We start from the raw sequence: 23,319 nt of genomic DNA, 5'->3' as shown, positions 1-23,319 counted from the left end.
AATCGGGGAATGTAGCGGGGTGTAGATGTATCTTATCTACATATCCATGCTAAAATGTGTGGCAAATGAACAATTTCCTAGAAACGTAAGGACAAATAAGTTGAGAATGAAACGTGATTTTTTCACATCAGTGACTGTTTAGACTCGATTTCTTTTCGCTGACCCAAACGATGTCGTCTCTGCCGTCGTAAATTATATTTATAAATGGCATGTGATCTGCTAAAACATAAAATGTGTCCAGAAAATTCTGAATTTGAACGTTATGCCACTTTTGGAAAAGTGCCGCAGGCATATTTACGATGCCGCAGCCCCTTCGAGGTGCCGCAGGCACTTTCAAAAAGTATCGGGACATATATTTGGCCGAAACTAGACAAACAGACAAATGGAAGAACAGAGAAACAACATTTCCTTCAAGAAAACGAAAAGAAAAAGGGGTGTTGAATAGTATGCAGTGGAATGCAAGTCAACTGAAGTCAGGTACCCTCATATTGGCGCATTTCAGAAAGCGGTCCGCAGAATAAAAACCCTACTTTCGTTTTCAAGTAAAACAACTCGAAAACAAGCGACTATTAGCATGAAAAGTGTCCTATTTTATGTAAAATTCATTCACGAGTAGAATGATGCCCATTTGGCTCCCGATTTATGCGAAAATGCGCGAAAAAATAGAAAACTTAAGATCTATTTATTAGGGACTTCTTTCGACTACACCCACACCACGGAAGCACATTTTTGACTAAATTACTGCATTATAACCTCTGCCACGAGATAGGTAGGTAGCTGTCACGATACTTCAAGAAATTATCGTGATAAAGCGAAGTTTTCTAATAAGAGTCTCAATAGTCAAAAGTTTCCTGTAAATATTATTGCGATGATTCACATTATAATCTCGATACCATTTGTGTAAGAGCCCATTGTGGACAGCTGACATTTACTAGCTAGACAGTTATTACGGTATAAAATCAGAAACTATATCGATGTTTGAAATTTTCTGTAGTTATTTTAATAGCCTAACGTTTCCTGGAAATATTAAGTGTATCTACAAAAAAAAATTATTTTAAAAATGTTTTCAGAAAAAAGGAGAACTTAATAAGTATAGCTCATAAACGATCAAACGGGAGAATTTTAATAGTTTTTACATGTACGTAAAAACCTATTTTATTCCCTGCAAACAAAACTTAAAAAAAAAACATATCGAGCAGCATAGGACGGGCAGGGAAGGCAATTTTCAAAAAGCATAATGTTTTGGAAATACAGTTTGCTTCAACTGACCAGAACAATCGCGTACTATAGTTTAAGATTACCCGCGATGATAAACCGATTGCTAAACTTTTTATATTTGTGAATATAAAATATAGTCGTACGAATGCGATTTATTTGAGATTTGGTTAGTTATGGGCCAAATTTATGAAACTTTTCCAAGTGCCTGCGGCACCTCGAAGGGGCTGCGGCATCGTCAAAATGCCTACGGCACTTTTCCAAAATTGGCATAACGTACAAATTCAAAATTTTCTGGACACATTTTATGTTTTAGCAGATCACATGTCATTTATAAATATAATTTACGACGGCAGAGACGACATCGTTTGGGTCAGCGAAAAGAAATCGAGTCTAAACAGTCACTGATGTGAACAAATCACGTTTCATTCCCAACTTATTTGTCCTTACGTTTCTAGGAAATTGATCATTTGCCACAAATTTTAGCATGGATATGTAGATAAGATACATCTACACCCCGCTACATTTCCCGATTTTTGAAAAAAATCTTCTTGAGTAACAAAATGACAAAAATCACTCACCGATCTTGCTCGTTTTGCAAACATTGACGAAGTACCTGCGGTACAGGAAGCGAAGTGCCTTCAATCCTCGTCGGCACAGTCAGTACCGCAGGCACTGTTTAGTACCCGTGTTTGTGAAATACTGGAATAGAACAGTGAAATAAAATTGATATAAATTTTACTGTTTTTACTGTGTACAAACAGTGAAAATATCATTTTTACTTTTCACAAATTACTTTTACCTGGCGATATATGGCCGTTTTGTGTTGATTTGCCGTAAAACCCAACTCACTCACTTTCACAAATGTGGAACTATGCTTGAATGCAAAAGATATGAATTATAACAGTTCTCATGGTTTTGGAGTGTTTCTATAAGCCACAGACCTACCTGTATGAAGTGTGAATCATGAGTATATGACCTTAAATTCTAAAGAATATGCCATACAGTTTGGACACATGAAAATAAGGAGCTCTCGATCGATTGCAGGCATGTTCACAACCTCTGGATATTCAGTATATTTTATGTGGTACCATGTACAACAGGATTCACATTCCATCAAGAGAGGTTTCTGGCCATTGTCAGCTTTGCACACAGGACACAAGTTGGGAATGTCGTTTTCGTCATCTAAGTCATCACTGTCATCTTTACAATCAATGACAGTGTCTTACTCGGACGAAGAGTTTGCATTACGTTTTTTTGACTGTTTAGACTTTTCTATTAGCGCTTTTAGCTTTTTCTTTTGTTCTCCCTCTAACTTCTTTCTAACTTGTTCTTTCTGACATTTTTGTTTCTTTAAAGCTCTCTCTTTCTTTCTGTTCTCTTTTGCAACAAGTTCAATTAGTTTCTTTTATTCCCTTTCTCTGAGCATTTTTAGTGCTTCCTGACCAGAAACAGCCTTCTTCGGAAGCTTTTGTCTGATAGTATCATGTGACTTACTTGGTTTTGGCATGGGGACTGTAAGGTGTAAAAATGCAGGAGAAACATATGTTTATCCCGATGTTGACTCAATTGTAGGAATGGACGACGTTCTGCCATGCTTTCAGACAAACTTGTAACATGTACTGATGAAAGACACTCACCCACACTTTCTGACAAACTTGTAGCTTGTACAGACTGACGACACTCACACTTTTTGGCAAACTTGCAACTGGTACAGACGGACGACACTCAACAACACTTTCTGGCAAACTTAAACTGGTTAAGACGGACCACGCTCATCCATGCTTTCTGATGAACATGTTACTGGTAAAGTCTGACGACGTTCACTCACGCTTTCTGACGAACTTGCAAATGGTAACGACAGACTTGTAGTAGTGACAGTAGACGGACTTACTACATTTGCATCCGTGGTAGCCATGTTTAATAAACAAATAAAATGTATTAAATAGAAAAATCAAAATGAAGTTACTTCCCAGTATTCTTCTGCATTTTATTTTTGAATTTTATTTCTGAATAATATATACATGTACCAGTACAAATAATATGCATATAACTAAAAACTGAAGTGATAAAAATGTCAATGTGAAACTGTTAAATGTCTTCTGAATAATTTTCAACCTCAAAAGACACCTCTAGCTATAGATTCAATGTGCATGATAAAAATGTGAACAAGAGTCAAACTTCATTCCCTCAAACTGACAGGACCAGTAAAATGTGTTCCAGTTATCAGTAGTTGAAGCCATCAAACAACATACATTATACAGAGATTTTGCTGTAACCTGACGACAGTGAATATGAGAAAGGGGCAGTGCTTCAATTATTCTGGTTTGAGGAATGAAGTTTGACTGAATTACATTAACAGAGACCATTTAGTCAATGTAGTTTTCAAAATTTTAGTTTTTTTTAAGATTCTTAAAAATTATTCATGGTGTCTTGAGCTATTTTCATGATCATGACATTGTGGTCTTCGTGAAAGCAATGAATGATGTAGCACTAGATAATAATGACTAATAGTTTTGAAAATGTAAGGGGCTGTCACTGGCACTGGTAACATTCAGTTACAGTCTCATGGCTAAGTTATGAATATGTAGTGTTATGAAGATATGTTACATTTCACTGATAAGTCATAGTGGCTCAGTCGCTCATGAATAATGATAAGGTATTTTGAAGCTAGATATGAATCTGGTAATGATTTTAAAGATATCCATTGGTCATCTTTCACTAAAATATTTTATTTTTAAATATTTACTTCAAATGCACAGAATCTTCATCAAATGTATTTAACTTCTCTTAAAATAGATAAATTAAGTTTGCATATAGGGCTACAATCATTATCAGTGCACTATTAAAGAGTTGATTGCTAAAAAGCAGCCAGTTTTTAGATCACCTGAGTAATGCATGTTCTGGTGAGTTATTGTTACTGTTCAATGTCTGGCATCTGTCTGTTGTCTGTCTTTCTTTCAGTCGTCTGTCAACATATTTCCTATTGATTTTCATGAAATTTAGTCAGAATGATAACCTTGATAAAATCTAGGCCATGTATGAAAATGGGACATCTGGGGTTAAAAAGTAGGTCAGTAGGTGAAATAAAAGAAAAACCTTGTGTATGCAATAGGGACTCTATTTTATGCTTGATCTTCGTGAATTTTTATCAGAATGTTTATCTTAATTAAATCTAGGTCAGCTTTAAATATGGGTCATCAGGGGTTTAAAACTAGACCACACGGTCAAATCAAACAAAAACCTTTTGTATGCAATAGCGGCTGCATTGTACCCTGGATGTTCATAAAATTTAGTCAGAATGGTTGCCTTTATGGAATCTAGGTCGAGATTGAATATAGGTAATCTTAAGTCAAAAACTAGGTCACCTGGTAAATTTAAAGAGAAACCTTGTATATGCAATAGTGGCTGCATTTTACACTGGATATTCATGAAATTTGATCAGAATGTTTGTCTTGATGATATCAAGGTCAAGTACAAATAGAGGTCATATGGGGTCAAAAACAAGTTGCCCCAGTAAAATCAAAGAAAAACTTTGTGAATGCAATAGGGGCTTTATTTTAGGCAGGATGTTCATGAAATTTGATCACAGTGTTTGAAATTTAGGTCAAGTTCAAATATGGGTCATGTTTGGTCAAAAACTAGGTCACCTGGTCAAATCAATGAATAACCTTACGTCCTATACCCCAACGATAACTTGATATTTACAAACATGACTATAAATAGATTAAAATGGAACATAGGGTATTCAACATTTTTCTAACATGTTACAATCTAAATATTTCTAGATTTTGTACCAATTGCAAATTAGCTCAGTGGTAAAGCATACAGTCCATGTTAAACAGATCTTTTGCCGTGTTGGTTCGAAACTCGGCATCGACATTAAATTTTTATTTCTCATAAACATTTAGATTCCTTCATGAACTATGTGACAACACAACAGAGGAGTATCTTAAGCTGATATGGCAGATCAGAAAAGTTTAGCATTATATCAAAGATGATATTGACTAAATGCATGCATTTAAGCCATGCAAATAATAAACATACTGTTGTGTTATATAAAGGCATACATACAAATACAAACCATCAAAGAAAGAAACAAAAATACGGGAACAAAAATGAAAATGAAAAGAAAAAACACAAAAAGATAAAAAATGAAAAAACCCTTACGAAGATTCGAACCCACAAAATGATTTGCTTATAATATTCAGTTGTTATCTGCGTTTTACCCAACTGAGCTATGTTTCCATAAAATCATAGTATATATTTAAGATGAAAGAAATACTAATATTTACTTAGAGGGTAATGTGTAAGCATTATGGATTGGTATTTCATTGGTTATCATGAAATAGAATCGTCCTCGCATTTCGGCGGGAATCTTGTTGTCATTTGGGATTAGTATGCAATAGGGGCTGCATTTTTTCACTGGATCTTCATGAAATTTGATCAGAATGTTTGTTTTGATGAAATCTAGGTCAAGTTCAGATAGGAATCGACTGGAGTAGTTCAGATAGGGGTCAGCTGGGGTCAAGAAGTAGGTCACCCAGTAAAATCAAAGAAAAACTTTATGAATGCAGTAGGAGCTACATTGTAGGCAGGATGTTCGATTTGATGAAAACATTTGCATTAATGAAATTTAGGTCTTAATTCAGATATCAGTCAGGTTGAGTCAAAAACTAGGTCACCTGGTTAAATCAAAGAATAACCTTCAGTATGCAATAGGGGCTGCATTTTTCAGTAGACCTTCATGAAATTTGATCAGATTGTTTGTCTTGATGAAAGCTAGGTCTATAAGTTCAGATATGGGCCATGATAGGTCAAAAACTAGGTCACATGGTCAAATCAGAGACATATCTTGCCTATGCAAAATGGGTGGCATTTTAAGCAGGATAGTCATTAAATTTGATCAGGCTGTTCTCAGGTCAGCGACCTAGGACCATTTGGTCCTCTTGTTTAGTGAAAGTGTATGTACTTACACTGTGTTTATCTGTACAGTATACAGTGTGTACTATTTTAAACCCAGTGCATGGTACTGTTAATACATATAAACTTATTAATTTTAGGTTAACATAAACTGTACAAAGTAATGTTTCATGTTTTTAAATATGAAATTTGGATCTAATACCCTGAAATCCTGAAAATAAGCTGCAGCTTATTTGAACTTTTTGTAACTTAAAGGATTTGGTGGCTTTTAATTGATACTGGCTTATTTTTGAGTCCGGCAAGCTTTTAAGTATATATATTCAGTAACGGTTTAAAAACCGGCGTATTTTTGAGTACCAAAATATGAAAGACACGAATGTCATATTTTTTACTTTTTAGTAAAAACATCAAAGTCTCTAAATATTTATACTACTGACATAACTGTTTTGTTACAATTTGTTAAAATCTTTTATTGAAAATAATCCAATGCTAACAGATATTATAAATTACCCATTAAAAAGTTTTGTCTGGCCTTACAAACAAAGGTGTTTTTTTTTTGTTTTTTTTTATTTAATGTTGTACCTATACACATGATAGGTCATATAGCGACTTTCCAGCTTTTAATTGTGGAGGAAGACCCCAGGTGCCCCTCCGTGCATTATTTCATCACAAGCCGGCACCTGGGTAGAACCACCGACCTTCCGTAAGCCAGCTAAAAGTATATATCTAACTAATACACAATATGTGATAAACAATTAAACACTGCATTGTGATATATAGAACGGTCATTTTAATAAATACAACTGACATGACAAGAAGTGTTTGAGACAGGAATTTTATTGCTTTTAATGTTTCAATTTATCCAGGGTTTTAAAAATCAGCACAACTTGCATTGTTTTAAGTGTTTTATTGCTATTACATTTAGAAATAAGTCTGCTATGTACATGTTTGTAACTTTTGCTATCTTGTATGGTGTCATAACAAAGTCATTAATACTATTACTGATACAAAAAATGGAACGCCTTATTTTTGTATCCGGCTAATTTATGAGCCCTTTTTTCCTGTAGTGAAATGGTGGCTTATTTTCGAGACCAGCTTATTTTCAAAACTGGCTTATTTTTGGGATTTTAGGGTATACCTTTAAGTTTAAACAAAAAAACTGTAAAATTACAAATTGAATGTGAAATGACTTTGTACATCAAATTCAGCAATATTCACGATATTCTGCAAAGTGGCCCATACTAAATATTAGAAAAAAATATCTAAATGTTATTCTGTAGTTTATGAATAAAACAAGTAGAAACATCATAATGCACAAATTTATAAAGATGAAATCTTGCATCATTACATTGCGACACAAATCTGAATGAAAAAGATTGCTATAGGCTATCCACCAGTCACTGTGTGGAATAGATGTCAGTCACTCATGACACTGACAGTTTTACCAATGCATTGATAGTTATTTAAGTATACTGCGATAAGTGGTGGCAGAGGTGCAGATATTTCTTGATGAAGTTATTATGACATCTTGTAAACCTGAACAAAGTTGGCTACTGATGCATTCTCTGTAAAGCTGCTGATGTACAAGGTTTTGTTGGCCTCACACCAGCAGATAGCAAAGGGTCTCTTCAGATCCTTCAACACAACCTCTCCTCTAGTACAGTCACTAGATATATTTTGTATTTTACAGATATCCTCATGATAATCACTCAGGAAAAACGATCCATCTGCTAACATAGCAAGACCCGCAGGAGCACCTAATACACTATGAGTACCTGTCACTTCACCTTGCCAGTTTAGCTGTATCACAGCTTTCTTTTTGTTATCAGATACATAGATAGAGCTGCTGCTGGCTGTAACGTGCATTGGCTGACTGAATATGTCTTCTTTATTTGTATTTTTAGTGATTGACTTTAGTACTTTGCCTTTCAGATCAGTGATTTGGAGTTTCGCTGGTGACTGAAATAACATTATGAGTTGTTCTTTGTAACAGTATATACCATTACATTCTGCCTCAACTTTCACAGTGTGTGTCTTTTTTAATCTGTTTGATGAAAATGATACAAACTGAATTTCTTTTGAAACTGGCAGTGTGACTGCTAGTTTGTCTTTTGAGACTGTGGTGACATTCCAGGGATTGGTATGTAGTTGTAGTTGATCAATGATGGAATAACTGTTGATATTGATCATTTTGATTGATTCGTTTTTACAGTCTGCAGCAACAAGTATGTCAGATGTAGGAAGAGTCATTCCTGTTATCCAGCACCTTTCTTCATCTTGTGATGTTCTCGCGTTGACTTTTCCCTGGTATGAAAACTGTTTGGACTGTAGTTTAGCTGGGACATTTATTTGTGGTTTTAATGCTTTTGTAGTTAATGTTCCAAGAGATTTCTTGTTTTCAAAAAGGGTAGATATATCCAGATTTAGCTCAAAGTGATATTCTTTCACATCTCCAGCTGTTGTTAGCTGTGAAATCTTCCTCTCATTCTCTTTAAGTAGCTGTTCAGCATTTTTCAATTCCATGAACAGTTTGTCTGCTTCTTTTGATGTGTTTAGTTGTTTGATGGTGTCAGATGATTCTTGAAGGTCTTTTGTAACATCATCACAAGTTGCTTGTGCTGTCTTAAGTCTTTGGTCATTGTCTTTTTTCAGAGATTTAGCTGCATTTTCAGCTTCTTTTTCCATAGCATCCAACCTTTGGTTGATTTCTTTCCTGAACTTTTTAATTTCTGCAAGAACATCTTTAAAGGAGGCATTAGATTTTTCTGTCATTTTCTTCAGGTTTCTAGCTGTATCTTTAAATATTCCAGTCATGGTATCTATCTCTATAATGATCTTACTGTACTCATTGCTGTTGACAGTATTGCCAGATATATCAGGTATGTAGTCCACATGGCAGGTAGCGCTTTGATGATTTAGGGTTACACATACACTGCAGAGAAGTGCATTATGACCATGACAGTAGAACTTGATCATTTCCTTCTTGTGTGTAGAGCATGGTTTTGTAAGACCACCGGGCAAAGCATGGGGATCAGGTTGTGAAGAAACCTGTAGACTTTTTGGCATGTTGTGCTTATCAAGGAGGGTATGATGTCTGGAAGGTTTAGCTCTCTTGTGATGGTTAAAACAAGATTCACATAGATGCTCTTCACAATCTACACAGAAACAGAAGGCAGAAAGTCTGATATCATCCCTGTCACATGGCTGACAGAAAATTTCAAAGTCCTCACCAGAACCTATATACATAGAGGAAGGAAACTTCTGGCATGCCTTTCTGCCAAACGCAGCCATTTTAAATCTGAAATACATAGAAGACTTAGTAATTTGAAAGATACACATAAATGAGTTTTATCTTTTTAAACTGTCTGTATTGTTAAAATATTAAACACTTCATAAAATCTGTAGGGACAGTTTTTAATTGGGTTTAAGCCACACTGACACAGTTAAGGTCACATGGCTTTCTAGCTTGTAATGATGGCGGGAAAGCTAGAGCAGATTTTTAAAATTAACATTTTATGATGTCATTGCTTTTTACATGATTGTTATCATCTTTTACTAAACTGTTACACAAAATGGTCTAAATAATGAGAAAATAAATCAGCCAGGTCAGTTGAAACAAGGTTGAAAAGAAATCGCACCCTTATTTTGAAATAGGTCCAAAATCTCAGTAGAACCTTCTTTTTAGCAAAAACTCAGTTGTGGTTTCCTCTGTAATGCAAGGATATGGTAAATTATCTTTATATAAAACAACCTGTGAATAGCAACCACCTGTCAACAACGACTGGTCTCTGGTTCCCCCGTAGAAAAATGCTCATAAATATGCCTTGAATAGCGACCACCTGGTGACCTGGACCAGCGACCGGCCTAATTCATTCCCAAGGGGCATATTTGCACCCCCCACCCCCACTCCCACACCCAATAACGACCAAGCTTGACCATTCCGGCATAAAAATATTTGAAATCAGCCAAATTTTTACATCATAGCAAACATAATAATTATATATATACTGCTTGATTGAAAATTTGCAAGTTTGCACCGGCCGAATTAATACAATAGAACAAAAAGAAAGCAAGAAGCTGTAAAAATACTTTTTATCAGCACGCTAATGGCTAACTGAGAAGTGACCCTTCCCCCAATAAAGACCACCTGTGAACAAAGGCCACTATTGCTTGTTCCGAAGAGTAGTCTTTGTTCACAGGTTTGACTGTAATATGTATTATTTACTTACTAAAGGCTAAGGTTAGTATCACCGTGGTTACAAAATATGTACATTAAAGATACTTTCCATTCAGGTTTCTTGAATTCAGAGTGTAATTTAATACAGGCATTTCAGGTCTGCAGTGAGTCAGTCTTATTATGTCTCCCCCAGTCCGTCCGTCCGTATGTCACACTTCATTTCCGAGCAATAACTGGAGAACCATTTGACCTAGAACCTTCAAACTTCATAGAGTTGTAGGGCTGCTGGAGTAGACGACCCCTATTGTTTTTGGGGTCACTCTGTCAAAGGTCAAGGTCACAGGGGCCTGAACATTAAAAACCATTTCCGATCAATAACTAGAGAACCACTTGACCCGGAATGTTGAAACTTCATAGGATGATTGGTCATGAAGAGTAGATGACCCCTATTGATTTTTGGGTCACTCCGTCAAAGATCAAGGACACAGGGGCCTTAACATTGAAAACCATTTCCGATCAATAACTAGAGAACCACTTGATCCAGAATGTTGAAACTTGATAGGATGATTGATCATGAAGAGTAGATGACCCCTATTGATTTTGGGGTCACTCCATCAAAGGTCAAGGTCACAGGGGCCTGAACATTGAAAACCATTTCCGGTCAGTAACTTGAGAACCACTTGACCCAGAATGTTGAAACTTAATAGGATGATTGGTCATGCAGAGTAGATGACCCCTAACGATTTTGGGGTCACTCATTGAAAGGTCAAGGTCACAGGGGCCCGAACATTGAAAACCATTTCGGTCAGTAACTTGAGAACCACTTGACCCAGAATGATGAAACTTCATAGGATGATTGATCATGCAGAGTAGATGACCCCTATTGATTTTAGGGTCACTCTGTTAAAGGTCAAGGCCACAGGAGCCTGAACATGGAAAACCATTTCCAATCAATAACTTGAGAACCTCTCGACCCAGAATGTTAAAACTTCATAGGATGATTTTTCATAAAGAGTAGATGACCCCTATTGTTTTTGGGGTCACTCCATTAAAGGTCAAGGTTACATGGGCCTGAACATTGAAAACCATTTCAGATCAATAACTTGAGAACCACTTGACCCAGAATGTTGAAACTTCATAGGATGATTGAACATGCAGAGTAGATGACCCCTATTGATTTTGGGGTCAGTCTATTAAAGGTCAAGGTCACAGTGGCCTGTTCATGTAAAATCATTTTTTGGAAATAACTTGAGAACCACTTGACCTACAATGTTGAAACTTGATAGGATGATTGGACATTTATTTGAGGTCACTTAATCAAAGGTCAAGGTCACAGGAGCCTGAACAGTGACTTGAGAACCACTAGGCCAAGAGTGTTGAAATTTAGCAGGATGACTGGACATGCCAAGTAGATGATCCCTATTGCAGCCAACCATCAGTGTCTCTTTGACTTTCGCTCCTGACCCCTATTGACTTCTTGCCTATAGGACTTTGCATTGGGGGAGACATGCGCTTTTTATACGCCCGTTTGAAAAACGGGACGTATTATGGGAACGCCCCTGGCGGGCGGGCGGGCGGGCGGGCGGCGTCCACAGACCTTTTCCGGAGCATATCTTCTACATGCATGGAGGGATTTTGATGAAACTTGGCACAGTTGTTCACCATCATGAGACGGAGTGTCATGCGCAAGAACCAGGTCCCTAGGTCTAAGGTCAAGGTCACACTTAGAGGTCAAAGGTCAAATTCAAGAATGACTTTGTCCGGAGCATATCTTCTTCGTGCATGGAGGGATTTTTATGAAAGTTGGCACAATTGTTCATGATGATGAGACGGAGTGTCATGCGCAAAAATCAGGTCCCTAGGTCTAAGGTCAAGGTCACACTTAGAGGTCAAAGGATACAAGAATGAAAAATTCAAGAATGACTTTGTCCGGAGCATATCTTCTTCATGCATGGAATGATTTTGATGTAGCTTGGCACAGTTGTTCACCATAATGAGAGGGAGTGTCATGCGCAAGAACCAGGTCCCTAGGTCTAAGGTCAAGGTCACACTTAGAGGTCAAAGGATACAAGAATGAAAACTTTGTCCGGAGCATATCTTCTTCATGCATGAAAGGACTTTGATATAGCTTGGCAAAATTGTTCACCATCATGAGACGGAGTGTCATGCGCAAGAACCAGGTCCCTAGGGGTAAGGTCAAGGTCACACTTAGAGGTCAAGGATACAAGAATGAAAACTTTGTCCAGAGCATTTCTTCTTCATGCATTGAGGGATTTTGATACAACTTGGCACAAATGTTCACAAGCATGAGACGGAGTGTCATGCGCAAGAACCAGGTCCCTCAGTCTAAGGTCAAGGTCACACTTAAAGGTCAAAGGTCAGATACAAGAATGACTTTGTCCGGAGCATTTCTTCTTCATGCATGGAGGGATTTTGATGTAACTTGGCACAATTGTACACCATCATGAGACGGAGTGTCATGCACTGGTCCCTTCTTTTGAATTACTTCCCTTTGCTGTTACTATAAATAGCTTATATTGTAACTTTTTCATTACAAGTCGTAGGGAAAAATCGAGACCACATTTCTGTAGTACAACATGCATGTTACATCCAATTCTGAGGTGTATTTTGAGCTATCTCTACCTGGTAAGGATTTTTATGTGGACTTGTAATTTTTTTTTTTTGATTTTTTTTTTTTTTTTTTTTTTTTTTTCTCTTTAAAGATTAACTTTTCTTAGTTTGTTACTATAAATAACTTACATTGTAACTTTTTTATAACTGACCGTAGGGAAAAACCAAGACCACTTTTCTGTGGTACAACATTGATGTTACTTTCAAATTTTGGGTGTATTTTAAGGTATCTCTACCTGGTAAGGATTTTTTTTGTGGACTTAGAAAAATAAAAGAATTACAATAATTTCTAAAAAAAACAACATTGTAAACAACTAGAAAATTAAAATTCCATTTGCAAATACAGGTGCTAGTGTAAACAAATTTGCTGTGATGGGCGTATATTGTGACATTCTGGCACCCTTGTTTACAAAAGCATTTTCTAGTTTATAGGAAATTTACTTCTCCACTACTTGTTTCAAGAAAGATAAGGATAAAAATAACATAATACAGTTAACACAGTCTCTTGTATTCACGTATGAGTTATTTCAAAGATGTTGGTAGGAAGGGGTGGGAATCAACTTTCCAGGTCTATCCTTGTTTTTCCCAAACATTCTTGGACCACTAAAGAAACTTTCACTATTTCTGCATTAATAATTTCATCTAGAATACTTAGTTTAATGTGTGTACTTTTCAAAATAGGCTATTTATACCTTATTTACTATTTCTTCTATTTTGGGTTTTTTGGGGCCAAAGGTTGTGGGATGGGGGGATATGAGCATATTACTACTGTAGTCTTTTTCCAAAACAATTTCATTATTTAATAATATAATAAAACCCAAGTTTAGGTTGAAGGATGGCAGGACTATTTAATATATAGACATATAATATAGATATTACAATAGTGTTTTTATCTAAAAAATGTAAACTATGAAATAAAGGTGAAAACTGAACTGCAAAGCTTTGCAGGACAGATCCATGTCTTATAGTTTGTTAAAGGCATATGCTAGAATTTCACCATTTTTTCCCAATAATACATATATTATTTTTTATACAAAATAATATAATTTATTTTTGCGATAGAAGCGGCATGTGTAGTCATGGTTACGGCCAGTAGGTGGCACGATCACGTGACATGTTCACTCGGGCATATTCATGTGAGGTTAAATAACCATTACCGCAGGTATTTGGCCTTTCTGGCATTAGACTTCATTCAGTACACATCGCTGAAATTTTAATAAGTTGTATTGACTTGTATACGCTATCTATATGTTACAATGCCTGGTAGAGGTAAAGGCGTGAAGAGCAAGGCCAGTACTCAGTGACGGAACAATGACGAGCAGGCAAATACGCAACGTCAGGATGACGAGGAACAAGACACTAGGCTTACACAGCCAGACCCACCCATGCAGAAATAAATCCTGGAGGCCAGGATATCCCAGGTGAATCCTGAGATATCCTGGGATATCCTATATGGTATTTTAAGAGCTCAGCTTAAGACAGGAAAAGCCAGGACCAGAATAAAAGAAGACAGGATAAGGCAAGACAATCCAGGACTTATATAAATTGATTGAGGAACAGGCAGGACAAGCCAGGACTTCTTCAAATAAGATTCAATAAGCTGTAACAAATGTAAATCATAATTTTCTTTATGCAGGAAATCCCAGGATATCCTGAGAAATCCTGCATCAAGAAAGGAACCAATGAAAATGAAGGCTTCTGATGCTGTTATACATGTGCCAAAAAAATATTCCCCCTTTTTCTGTTTGTTTTTCTGTGATTATTCCAAATTCTGTTGGCTAAAGAATGGTCAAATTCACTCTTGTACTGTATATATTTATATCAATAACATTCTAGATATTCCCTTCAGTAACTATATTGTACTCAAGAAAATTGCTTATGAATACCAAAAATTTGAATGTAAACAGGAAGTGCTTTGTTCATGTTGTTGCTGGCACATGGAATGGAGCAAAATATTTTAACTGGAATCTCTAAAAATGCTTAAGTTTAAGAAGGATATCAGGTAAGAACATTAAACTTTTTAATTTTAAATGTAATTCAAACCTGTAATGTCACAGGACCAGAAAAAAATTATAGACTAAAATACCATCTTTATTCCCATCAGTGTCTTAATTAAACTTTTACCTGGTCACAGGTATTTTTGTTCAGGTATATGTGAAGGATAGATAATTATGCTTCTGTAACAAGAGTTTATCTAATACTTGTATATATTTTAGGTGATTGTTATATAAATAAATTTGAACCACAGACTTAATTACATGGGTGCCTAAATATAATGAGGGACAGGCTGAAGCTGGTCAGGCAAAGGCTAATTACATTCAGCAGTTGATGAAATGAAATGGAGAATGAAAAGAGATGTTGAAAAATTATGCTAATTTGAAAAAAAAACAAAAACAAAAAAACAAAAAAAAACAATACAACCTGTCAAATATGATCATATTTAAGTATAAAAATAACATTTAACATTTGACATTTTTTATTACATTAATTTTTGTTTATACAGTTGTCAGTGTTTGTGAGATACCTATTATATGAATTCCCCCAAAAAGGAAGAAAAGCTTACAACTTGTGTTTGTCTTTAGGGTCTCATTTCAGTCTAATAATAATCTTAAAGCTACAAAAAGTTAATTCTTTCCAAATGAGACACAATGATTGATTATTTCTAACAATTATTTTAAGGTAAAGTCCTGCACCCAGGATAACCTTGGATGTCCTGGTCCCAGGATTCATTCTACTTGCCAAGAAATCCCAGGATATCCTGGCCCCAGGACACTGCCATCCTGGCTTCCTGGGATTTCCTGGTCCTGGTACTCCATCTACATCCCAGGAAATTCCAGGATATCCTGGCCCCAGGACACTTTTTTCAATCTTGGCTTCCCAGGATATCCTTGGATTTCCTGGACCTCAAAATGTTATTTTCTACACCCTGGCATTTCCTGCTTATACAGGATTGTCCAGGAATGTGCAGGAATAAATCCTGTTCCAATTACCGGCGTGAAAAATCTTGAGATATCCCAGGATATCCCAGGAAAATGGCAGGAATTTCTCCTGAGATAACCTGAGATATCCCAGGATAATCCCAGGATTTCCTGGCCTGTTTTCGCACGGGTCTAAGGTAGTTTACGTTCTGGTTCTATTGTAAATTTTGATGATATTATTAGGTCAGCGGGCATATTGCCCGATGGGTGTGGTGACAACGCAAATGAAAATGCGTCATGTCCAAATACTAGGTCTACATCGAATCGTAGACGTACTTGTGTTGTTTGTGGCTCGAATGTAAAGGACTTCAGACACTTATTATATGCTTCTAGCCTACATTTTGAAGGCAAAATTCTCATTAAGTATTAAACAATACCCGAAATGTTTCGAGTCAATGATAAACCAATGTGTTAGTTAACTTATTATAGCTGAAACTGGTTTGCATCTGTTCCTATCAAAATGTTTTTTCTTATTTTATCTAGGCCAGGGTATATTTACTTGAAAAAATAAAATGTTTAATTTCCGTAAAAATATAATATCATCACTTTACGTAAGTTTTAAATATATGAATTCCATCCGAATAAAGTGACAAAATAATTTTATTTAAGAAAAAAAAATAACATTTTAAGATTAAAATCCTATAAATAAATAAAAAATAGAACACTATTTTTGCAAACAACCTGTACTTGATTTATCAATGTTAAGATATGATGCATTACATGTGTGAATAGGTATACATGTATAAGTGACTAGTCAATTTTATTACAGTGGTTCAGGTAGTTATTTAAGTACATGAACATGTCTGTATAGTTCTGTTATAAGTGATGGCTGGTATTTGTATGCTGCATAACATTAATACTAAGAAAAGGCAGTCATCTTATCAAGGCCGTAGGGTTGGTTCTTGTTTGGGATAAGTACCAGTGGCACAGATAACCTTTGAGCTGCGCCATGAGAAAACCAACAGATGGCATATATAAATACGGCTAGACGCGAAAACGAACTAAAAGGTCCAGTCGAGTTTCAGGTGAATTTTTTATGTAGCGACTTGGATACATTTTTATTACATGTTCAAGCAAAATGAGCCGTGCCATGAGAAAATCAACATAGTGCAATTGCGACCAGCATGGATACAGACCAGTCTGCACATCTGTGCAGACTAGTCAAGATCCATGCTGTTTGCTAACGGTTGGTCTAATTCCAATAGGCTTTAAAAGCGAACAGCATGGATCCTGACCAGACTGCGCAGATGCGGAGGCTAGTCTGTAACCATGCTGGTCGCAAAGCCACTATGTTGGTTTTCTGTTGGATAGACCATAGTCGGGATCAGATTAACTGCTGTGCACATATTGCCTCTTTTTTTTTTTTTGACGTCGTAACAACGTTGATATGACGTCGGATACGAACGTCGATTCAACGTTGCATTTTGGTTGAAAATGTGAGGTTTTTAGATGTCGAAGTCTGACATTGATTCAACGTCGGTTTTCTGACGTCGATTCAATGTCGGTTTTCTGACGTTGTTTAAACGTCATATTATTGATATTTATAATATCGGTTTTCTTTCCAAGAATCAACATTAATCATTTCATCTTTATAAATCATTTTATTTATAATGTAATATTAAAATTCTTTTCAATCGACATCTATCGTCATGATAAATAAGGTCAACATAGATTTGTTGTAGTCAGTGGAGAACTTTCTGCTTTGATAGTTGAATCTCTCAAAATCATCACAATTATCAGTGCAAACTTCATCTGAAATATATAAAATGTGAATGTTCAGTTACTTCAAAGGCATTCTGAAAGTTTAAATTTTAAACATTATATTCAATGTTAACTCTTCTATCAAGTATGTTTTTAAGTTTTATTTTATAGTTAAAAGTTTCTTGTTCTTACGAATTGTATGAATTTTCTATGGCGGGTAATAATTGATATGATAAGTCAAATAATTAAGAAATAAGTATTAAAATACTTACTTTCTACAAATCTAGGTGAAAATTAATCCATACAGTTGCTCTAAATGTCTGCAAACTCTCGCAAATGTATCAAATTACCATGAGAATTGCGAGTTGCGTGTGTCTAACTGAGCTACATGTGTAAAGTTCAACGCTGGGTCAGATTTCGTAACTAATGTTCCCGTTTTGATCCAGGTATATCATCTGACATCATATAATTTAAAACTAAGCCAAAATGAAATTCTTGCACCAGACCAATTTAGTTTGTTAAATGCATACTAATAACTACTCATTCCCTCGGTTACAGGTCGGATGTTTTAAAGAAGTTCCTGTTCAATCTATACTTAACAGCTACCTCGTGTAAAACAAAATTGAAATTATGATTTTGTGTTAAACAAAAATGTGTCCATTCAAGAAACAAGTTCATCACTGGAAAATATAATTGTGTTTTTGCTGCGAAATATTAAAAAAATCCGACATGTATCCAACGTCGTTTAAATTTCTACTAGCAATGTCTGTTAGACGTTGTGGTTTCAATGTCTTTGACTTTGCATTTAGGTCGCCGAGGCCGCGACCTAAATCAAACCAATATCCAATGTCAATTCGACGTCTACTACCGAGGTCTGTTAGATGTTGGGGTTTCAACATCTTTTAGACGTTGCATTTAGGTCGACGACGTCGCAACCTAAATTCAACCAATATCCAACGTCGATTCGACGTCGTATGCCTGCTGGGAATGAATGCATGTGACATTGAGTATGTGTCTAAAAGAATTATAAATGCACAGAAGAAGATGAAAAAATAAAGAAATGAAAAATATAAAAGAAGTACAAAAAATAATAAAAACAAAATGGAAAACAAGTTACATCCTCATCGCTAGTGGTGTGCGCGTCGTGAGGGGGTGGGGGTGGGGGGGCATGCAGAAGATTACCTGATGTGTTGCAAGTATGTTATGTTTTCAACGTTTTTGGAATTTGTTGTCAAAAGTAAAATGACATCAGGACAGCTCATACATTACTTAGACGATTTTTTGGGCCGGGATAAGACATTTTCATCATGCAGATCATTAATGGTCACTTTTAGGGAATGTATGAATGAGGTAAGTGTTCCGTTAGCAGATGAAAAAACAGAGGGTCCGGCCGAAGTAATTGTTTTTCTAGGCCTTGAGTTGGATTCTGAAAAAATGCAGGTGCGTATCCCCGCTCAGAAAGTCGAAGAGGTGGTACAAAAAATTCAAGAAATTCTTAGGCAAAACAAGGTCACTTTAAAAGAAATGCAATCACTTATAGGGTCGCTTAATTTCTGCTGCAGAGCTACTGTCGCCCGAAGGCCTTTTTGCCGACGACTCTTGCGGTTTGTCAAAACCATACCATCATTAAAGAGTAAACAAAGGTATCAGATTAGATTTAGAAATGTGGCAGTCATTTTTTAAAATGCACAATGGTATATCGGTTTTTCACGATAGATTTTGGCTGTCAAATGATGATGTGCAATTGTTTACCGACAGTGCAGGGGGTCCTGGGTTAGGCTTTGGTGCCATTGGTGTCAAGCAAAATGGCCCGAATCTTGGCGAAATGAACATCTTACTGATGACATTACAGTTGTTCCCCATTCTAGTAGCAGTGGTCATTTGGGGTCAAAAACTAGAAAACAAAAAGATCAAATTTAATTGTGATAACGAGGCCGTCGTTTGCATTCTGAATTCGCTGACTTCTAAGTCGGATAAGGTAATGTGTGTACTCAGAGCACTGACTTTAATATGCTTGAAACTTAACATCTTATTAAGAGCAACTCATGTGCCAGGTGTGCACAACTCTATCTGTGATGCTCTGTCTCGTTTCCAGGACGCCAGATTCAGGGAATTAGCTCCTGAAGCCGACAAGTATCTGGCAAGGGTGCCACAACATCTTTGTGTGTACATGTATGCAATTTTTCTCACGTGTAAGTCACGTGATGAAAACACCCAGCATTGATTTTGACTATTCAAACTTAAATCATGCATACACTTTCTATTAAGGGGAATATTCATCAAGGCCATGTTAACAGCATCGGCAAGGGTATGTACAATTATTGCAGTCGCTGCGATTGTTTGTGGTTGTGTTTCTGTCCTACCTACAATTTCCTTTCTCTTTCAAAGTAATGCAGGCTTCCCTGGCCAAGCTGTTAAGTTCGCTGACTTTGAATTACATGCTCCTCACTGGAACTGGTTCTTATCTTGTTTTGGGCGTAAATTTCTTCATGTGAAGAGGCCATCCAGTTGGCTTATAAAAGATGGGTTGTACTACCAAAATGCCCGATCATGACAAAATGCTTGGACAGGCACTTGCAATCATCTCCCCACTCCCACCATAAAAAATGGATATATGCCATACAACTTTACTTCGGAACTGTAATGTTAAAACCCAATTACAATAGATAAAATGAAAATGTAACACGTAAAAAAGCAGACAAAGAGTGGTGGCAGTTTCATGGAGAAAAATACACACAATTTCTGACTACTGAAGTGTGCAAATAGGTATTTGAGCACTTCTGTTAAAGGCCATTTTTGTTTTCCCTAATTTATGGAGAGAGTCAGGTACTGTCAATAGCATTCAATGCTTCAAAATAACACGGAGTGCACTGCTATAATAATAAATTAAATTTCGTCACCTCAACGCAGCAAAGTCGTATCTCTATATAAATATATAATAAGATACAACTTTGTTGCATTGAGGTGACGTATTGCTTCTTATTTAAGGAAAAAACCTACTTTGAATTATAAAAAAATACGAATGTCAACTTTTATTGTGTTCAGTAAATGTTTTTGTAAAATAACTGTAGATATTTCTAAATAGTTAAGAATGAACCTAAATTAACAAAACATATATTTTTCATCATTGTTTTTTATAAGCATCTGTAACATGATGCTAAAAACAGATCCGTTAAAAAGAATATAATATTATTTAATATGCGCTAGAAGGATTCTGTTGGTCAGCTAAATCTTGTATTTTAATGAGTGGCATAGCCATGTGTGAAAATGTAAGATATGGTGTTCACAATCTGACTAAAGTACATATCCTATTACGCTACGCATAGGATCTGAGAACGACCTATTCATTGCCTCGTTCTGACGACCCTTTCGCTAGCCAATCAGAGCCTAACTTACAACATCCTGCAAATCTACCTGTAGCCTTGACTTTTGATATTTACAATTTTTATGTCATATTGTATCAGATAGCCGGTTAGCTCAGTCGGTAGGCCACTTGCTTTGTAAGCGAGGGGTCCCGGGTTCGAGCCCTGGAATGACTGCACATTTTTCTTACTCTTTGACATTCGAACAAGTCGTCTGATTGGATAAAATAAAAATAGCAATACTGGAAATCCAAAATATACAGAAGACGAATGTGAATGGGTCGTTCTCAGATCTTCGTTTAGAAGATCAAGTACTTTAGTCAGATTGTGGTGTTCATGAGTTTAAGGTATTAGGTCACTAATAGTAATGTTTACAAAATGGCCTTTGCTTGGTATATTCTGAAAGGTAACTGTGTTCCGCACTATTTTGCAATTTTTAAACAACTTTTACAGTGCTGTTTTTTATAAATTTTGTATAACTTATTGTATCTCCTCAACCTCAAGTAGAGACAAATTTCAAAGTGATAGCCACTACCCAAAACGTTTGCAGAGAACTTATTTTACCATTAATTTTAATAAAAGAAACATCAAACTATTGCATATGGTAAACAATTATAAAACACAAAATAAAAATGTCAATATCATTTTTTCTATGATGCCTCAAGTAAACGGATTTAATGAGACAGAATTCATACTTCAACATTGAAAAAATAAGGTCGAATGCTGTGTTTCTGTTTTGAATTTTGCTTACTGCATTTAAAAATAACCTTAGGGCAGATGTAAAACCTACCTAAATTTCTTCCACAATATATAACTTAAATGTGAAAGCAAAAGAGAGAATTTTCACCAAGTGTAACTCAATATTTTCAAAGATGTGTAACTCTACCCCTTCCGTTTAAGTAGTAAATTCACTTTGAACATCAAGAAATTGATTATAAGATTAATCTTTTTTCATTTTTGTACAAGAAATCAATAATAAGTCTTGAAAGAAGTAAAAACATACTAGAAAAAAGGAAAATAAGGGAAAAAAATTTGGTCCCAGTAGGGCTTGAACCTAAGCCCCCCCCCCCCACTAAGAATTGCATTAAAAGTAGGTTTATGGTAAAAATTGAATACTCTTCAAAAAGGAGGTTCTCTATTCGTGATCTAATACCTTACACAATGTAGAACAAACAAATTTTCTAAATTTATGCTTTTAATAGTTCTTACCAGTGAAAAATATATTTGATATTTTTCACTGTGAAAATACCAGATAATTATATCAGTATTCCACATAATTCACTGAAAAACATGTAAACAGTGATCATTTTATTAGTAAAATAACAACTGTAAATAAATCTGTAAATAGCACAATCCCTAGGTTACGAACAAAGTCAAACTTTAAACAGTGTCTAAAGCAAGATTATAGTCAACAACATTTCTTGTTTAGACCTATAGGTTATATATAATTTATAGTTAGTATAATGTTAATATCCTACCTTTTTATGCACTCCGGGACAAATTCTTTTTAAAACTTAAAATGTTACAAAAAAATCTGTCAGTAAGAATATGGCAGCATCTCAGTTTCAAAAATGAACATTAACTTCCTTATTTGACATTGTGTTATTCCTAAAGATTAATGGATTTATATAGTAAAAGCAGTAAAAGCATGGCTAATCTACACATGAATCAGCATTTTTGATGGTTTATACCCTATCTAGATAGATACTTGTTAAGGTATAGGTCCATGTTTCAGAGCAAAAAGTTCGAATGTCTTCAAATCATAGAAAGAAAGAATTGTTTTACATGAAAATATAACAGCATATAAAACATTTATATTATTGTACAAAACCATTGTCAGTTTATTCATATATGTATTGAATTCCGGAAAGGGACAATTTGAAGGGGCCACACTTCTGGACAGTCCAGTGCCTTTAAAAATTCACCATTTTTAAAAAGCTGTTACATGTCTTCGTTTTGATGCATTTGCAACATCGTGCGAGTGTTTAAACTTTACATAACTAGGTAAAACATCGTTTTGACAATTGTTTACATCTATTTCTTTACAAATGGCATTCTTATTTAAAGGGTGACAACTCATTTAGAATATTTTAAGTATCCAACTCCGTCAGACAGAACAGTAAAACATGTATTGGAGAGATAAGTTGTGTGTCAAGATGCTGTTCATTTGCTAAAAATATCTGTTGTTTTGTGATATACGGCTAAACCTTAACTCTATAAATGTTGGAAATTTATGTGGTTAGTTTGGTAAACCCTGTTTTCTTGCAAATTGATTGACTGTAGTTGCATAACAGTGCTTATATGCTCTTTTTTTGGTTCAATACAATTGTTT

General features: G+C 35.6%; 2 protein-coding genes across 5 annotated transcripts in view; one reads left to right on the top strand and one right to left on the bottom strand.

Moving 5' to 3' along the window:
• The window catches only part of LOC123564828 (uncharacterized), a 44,277-nt gene that overhangs the window by 10,285 nt on the left and 10,673 nt on the right, over positions 1 to 23,319 (top strand). The window lies entirely within an intron of this gene.
• On the bottom strand, positions 6,870 to 22,955 carry LOC123564826 (uncharacterized). Its single transcript, XM_045358677.2, has 2 exons — positions 22,466 to 22,955; positions 6,870 to 9,436 (listed from the first exon to the last, which is right to left on the bottom strand). Exon 2 carries the CDS (start codon positions 9,427 to 9,429, stop codon positions 7,657 to 7,659), a length of 1,773 nt encoding a protein of 590 aa, XP_045214612.2. The 5' UTR covers positions 9,430 to 9,436; positions 22,466 to 22,955; the 3' UTR covers positions 6,870 to 7,656.

The sequence above is a fragment of the Mercenaria mercenaria genome, chromosome 2 (assembly GCF_021730395.1).
Source record: "Mercenaria mercenaria strain notata chromosome 2, MADL_Memer_1, whole genome shotgun sequence".
NCBI lineage: Eukaryota > Metazoa > Mollusca > Bivalvia > Venerida > Veneridae > Mercenaria > Mercenaria mercenaria.
The sequence above is the reverse complement of the archived record's forward strand: the minus strand, read 5'-3'. Positions and strand labels throughout refer to the sequence as shown.

What these genes read in the sequence shown, in the direction of transcription:
- LOC123564826 (XM_045358677.2), bottom strand. Translation starts at nt 9,429, where the DNA reads ATGGCTGCGTTTGGCAGAAAGGCATGCCAGAAGTTTCCTTCCTCTATG.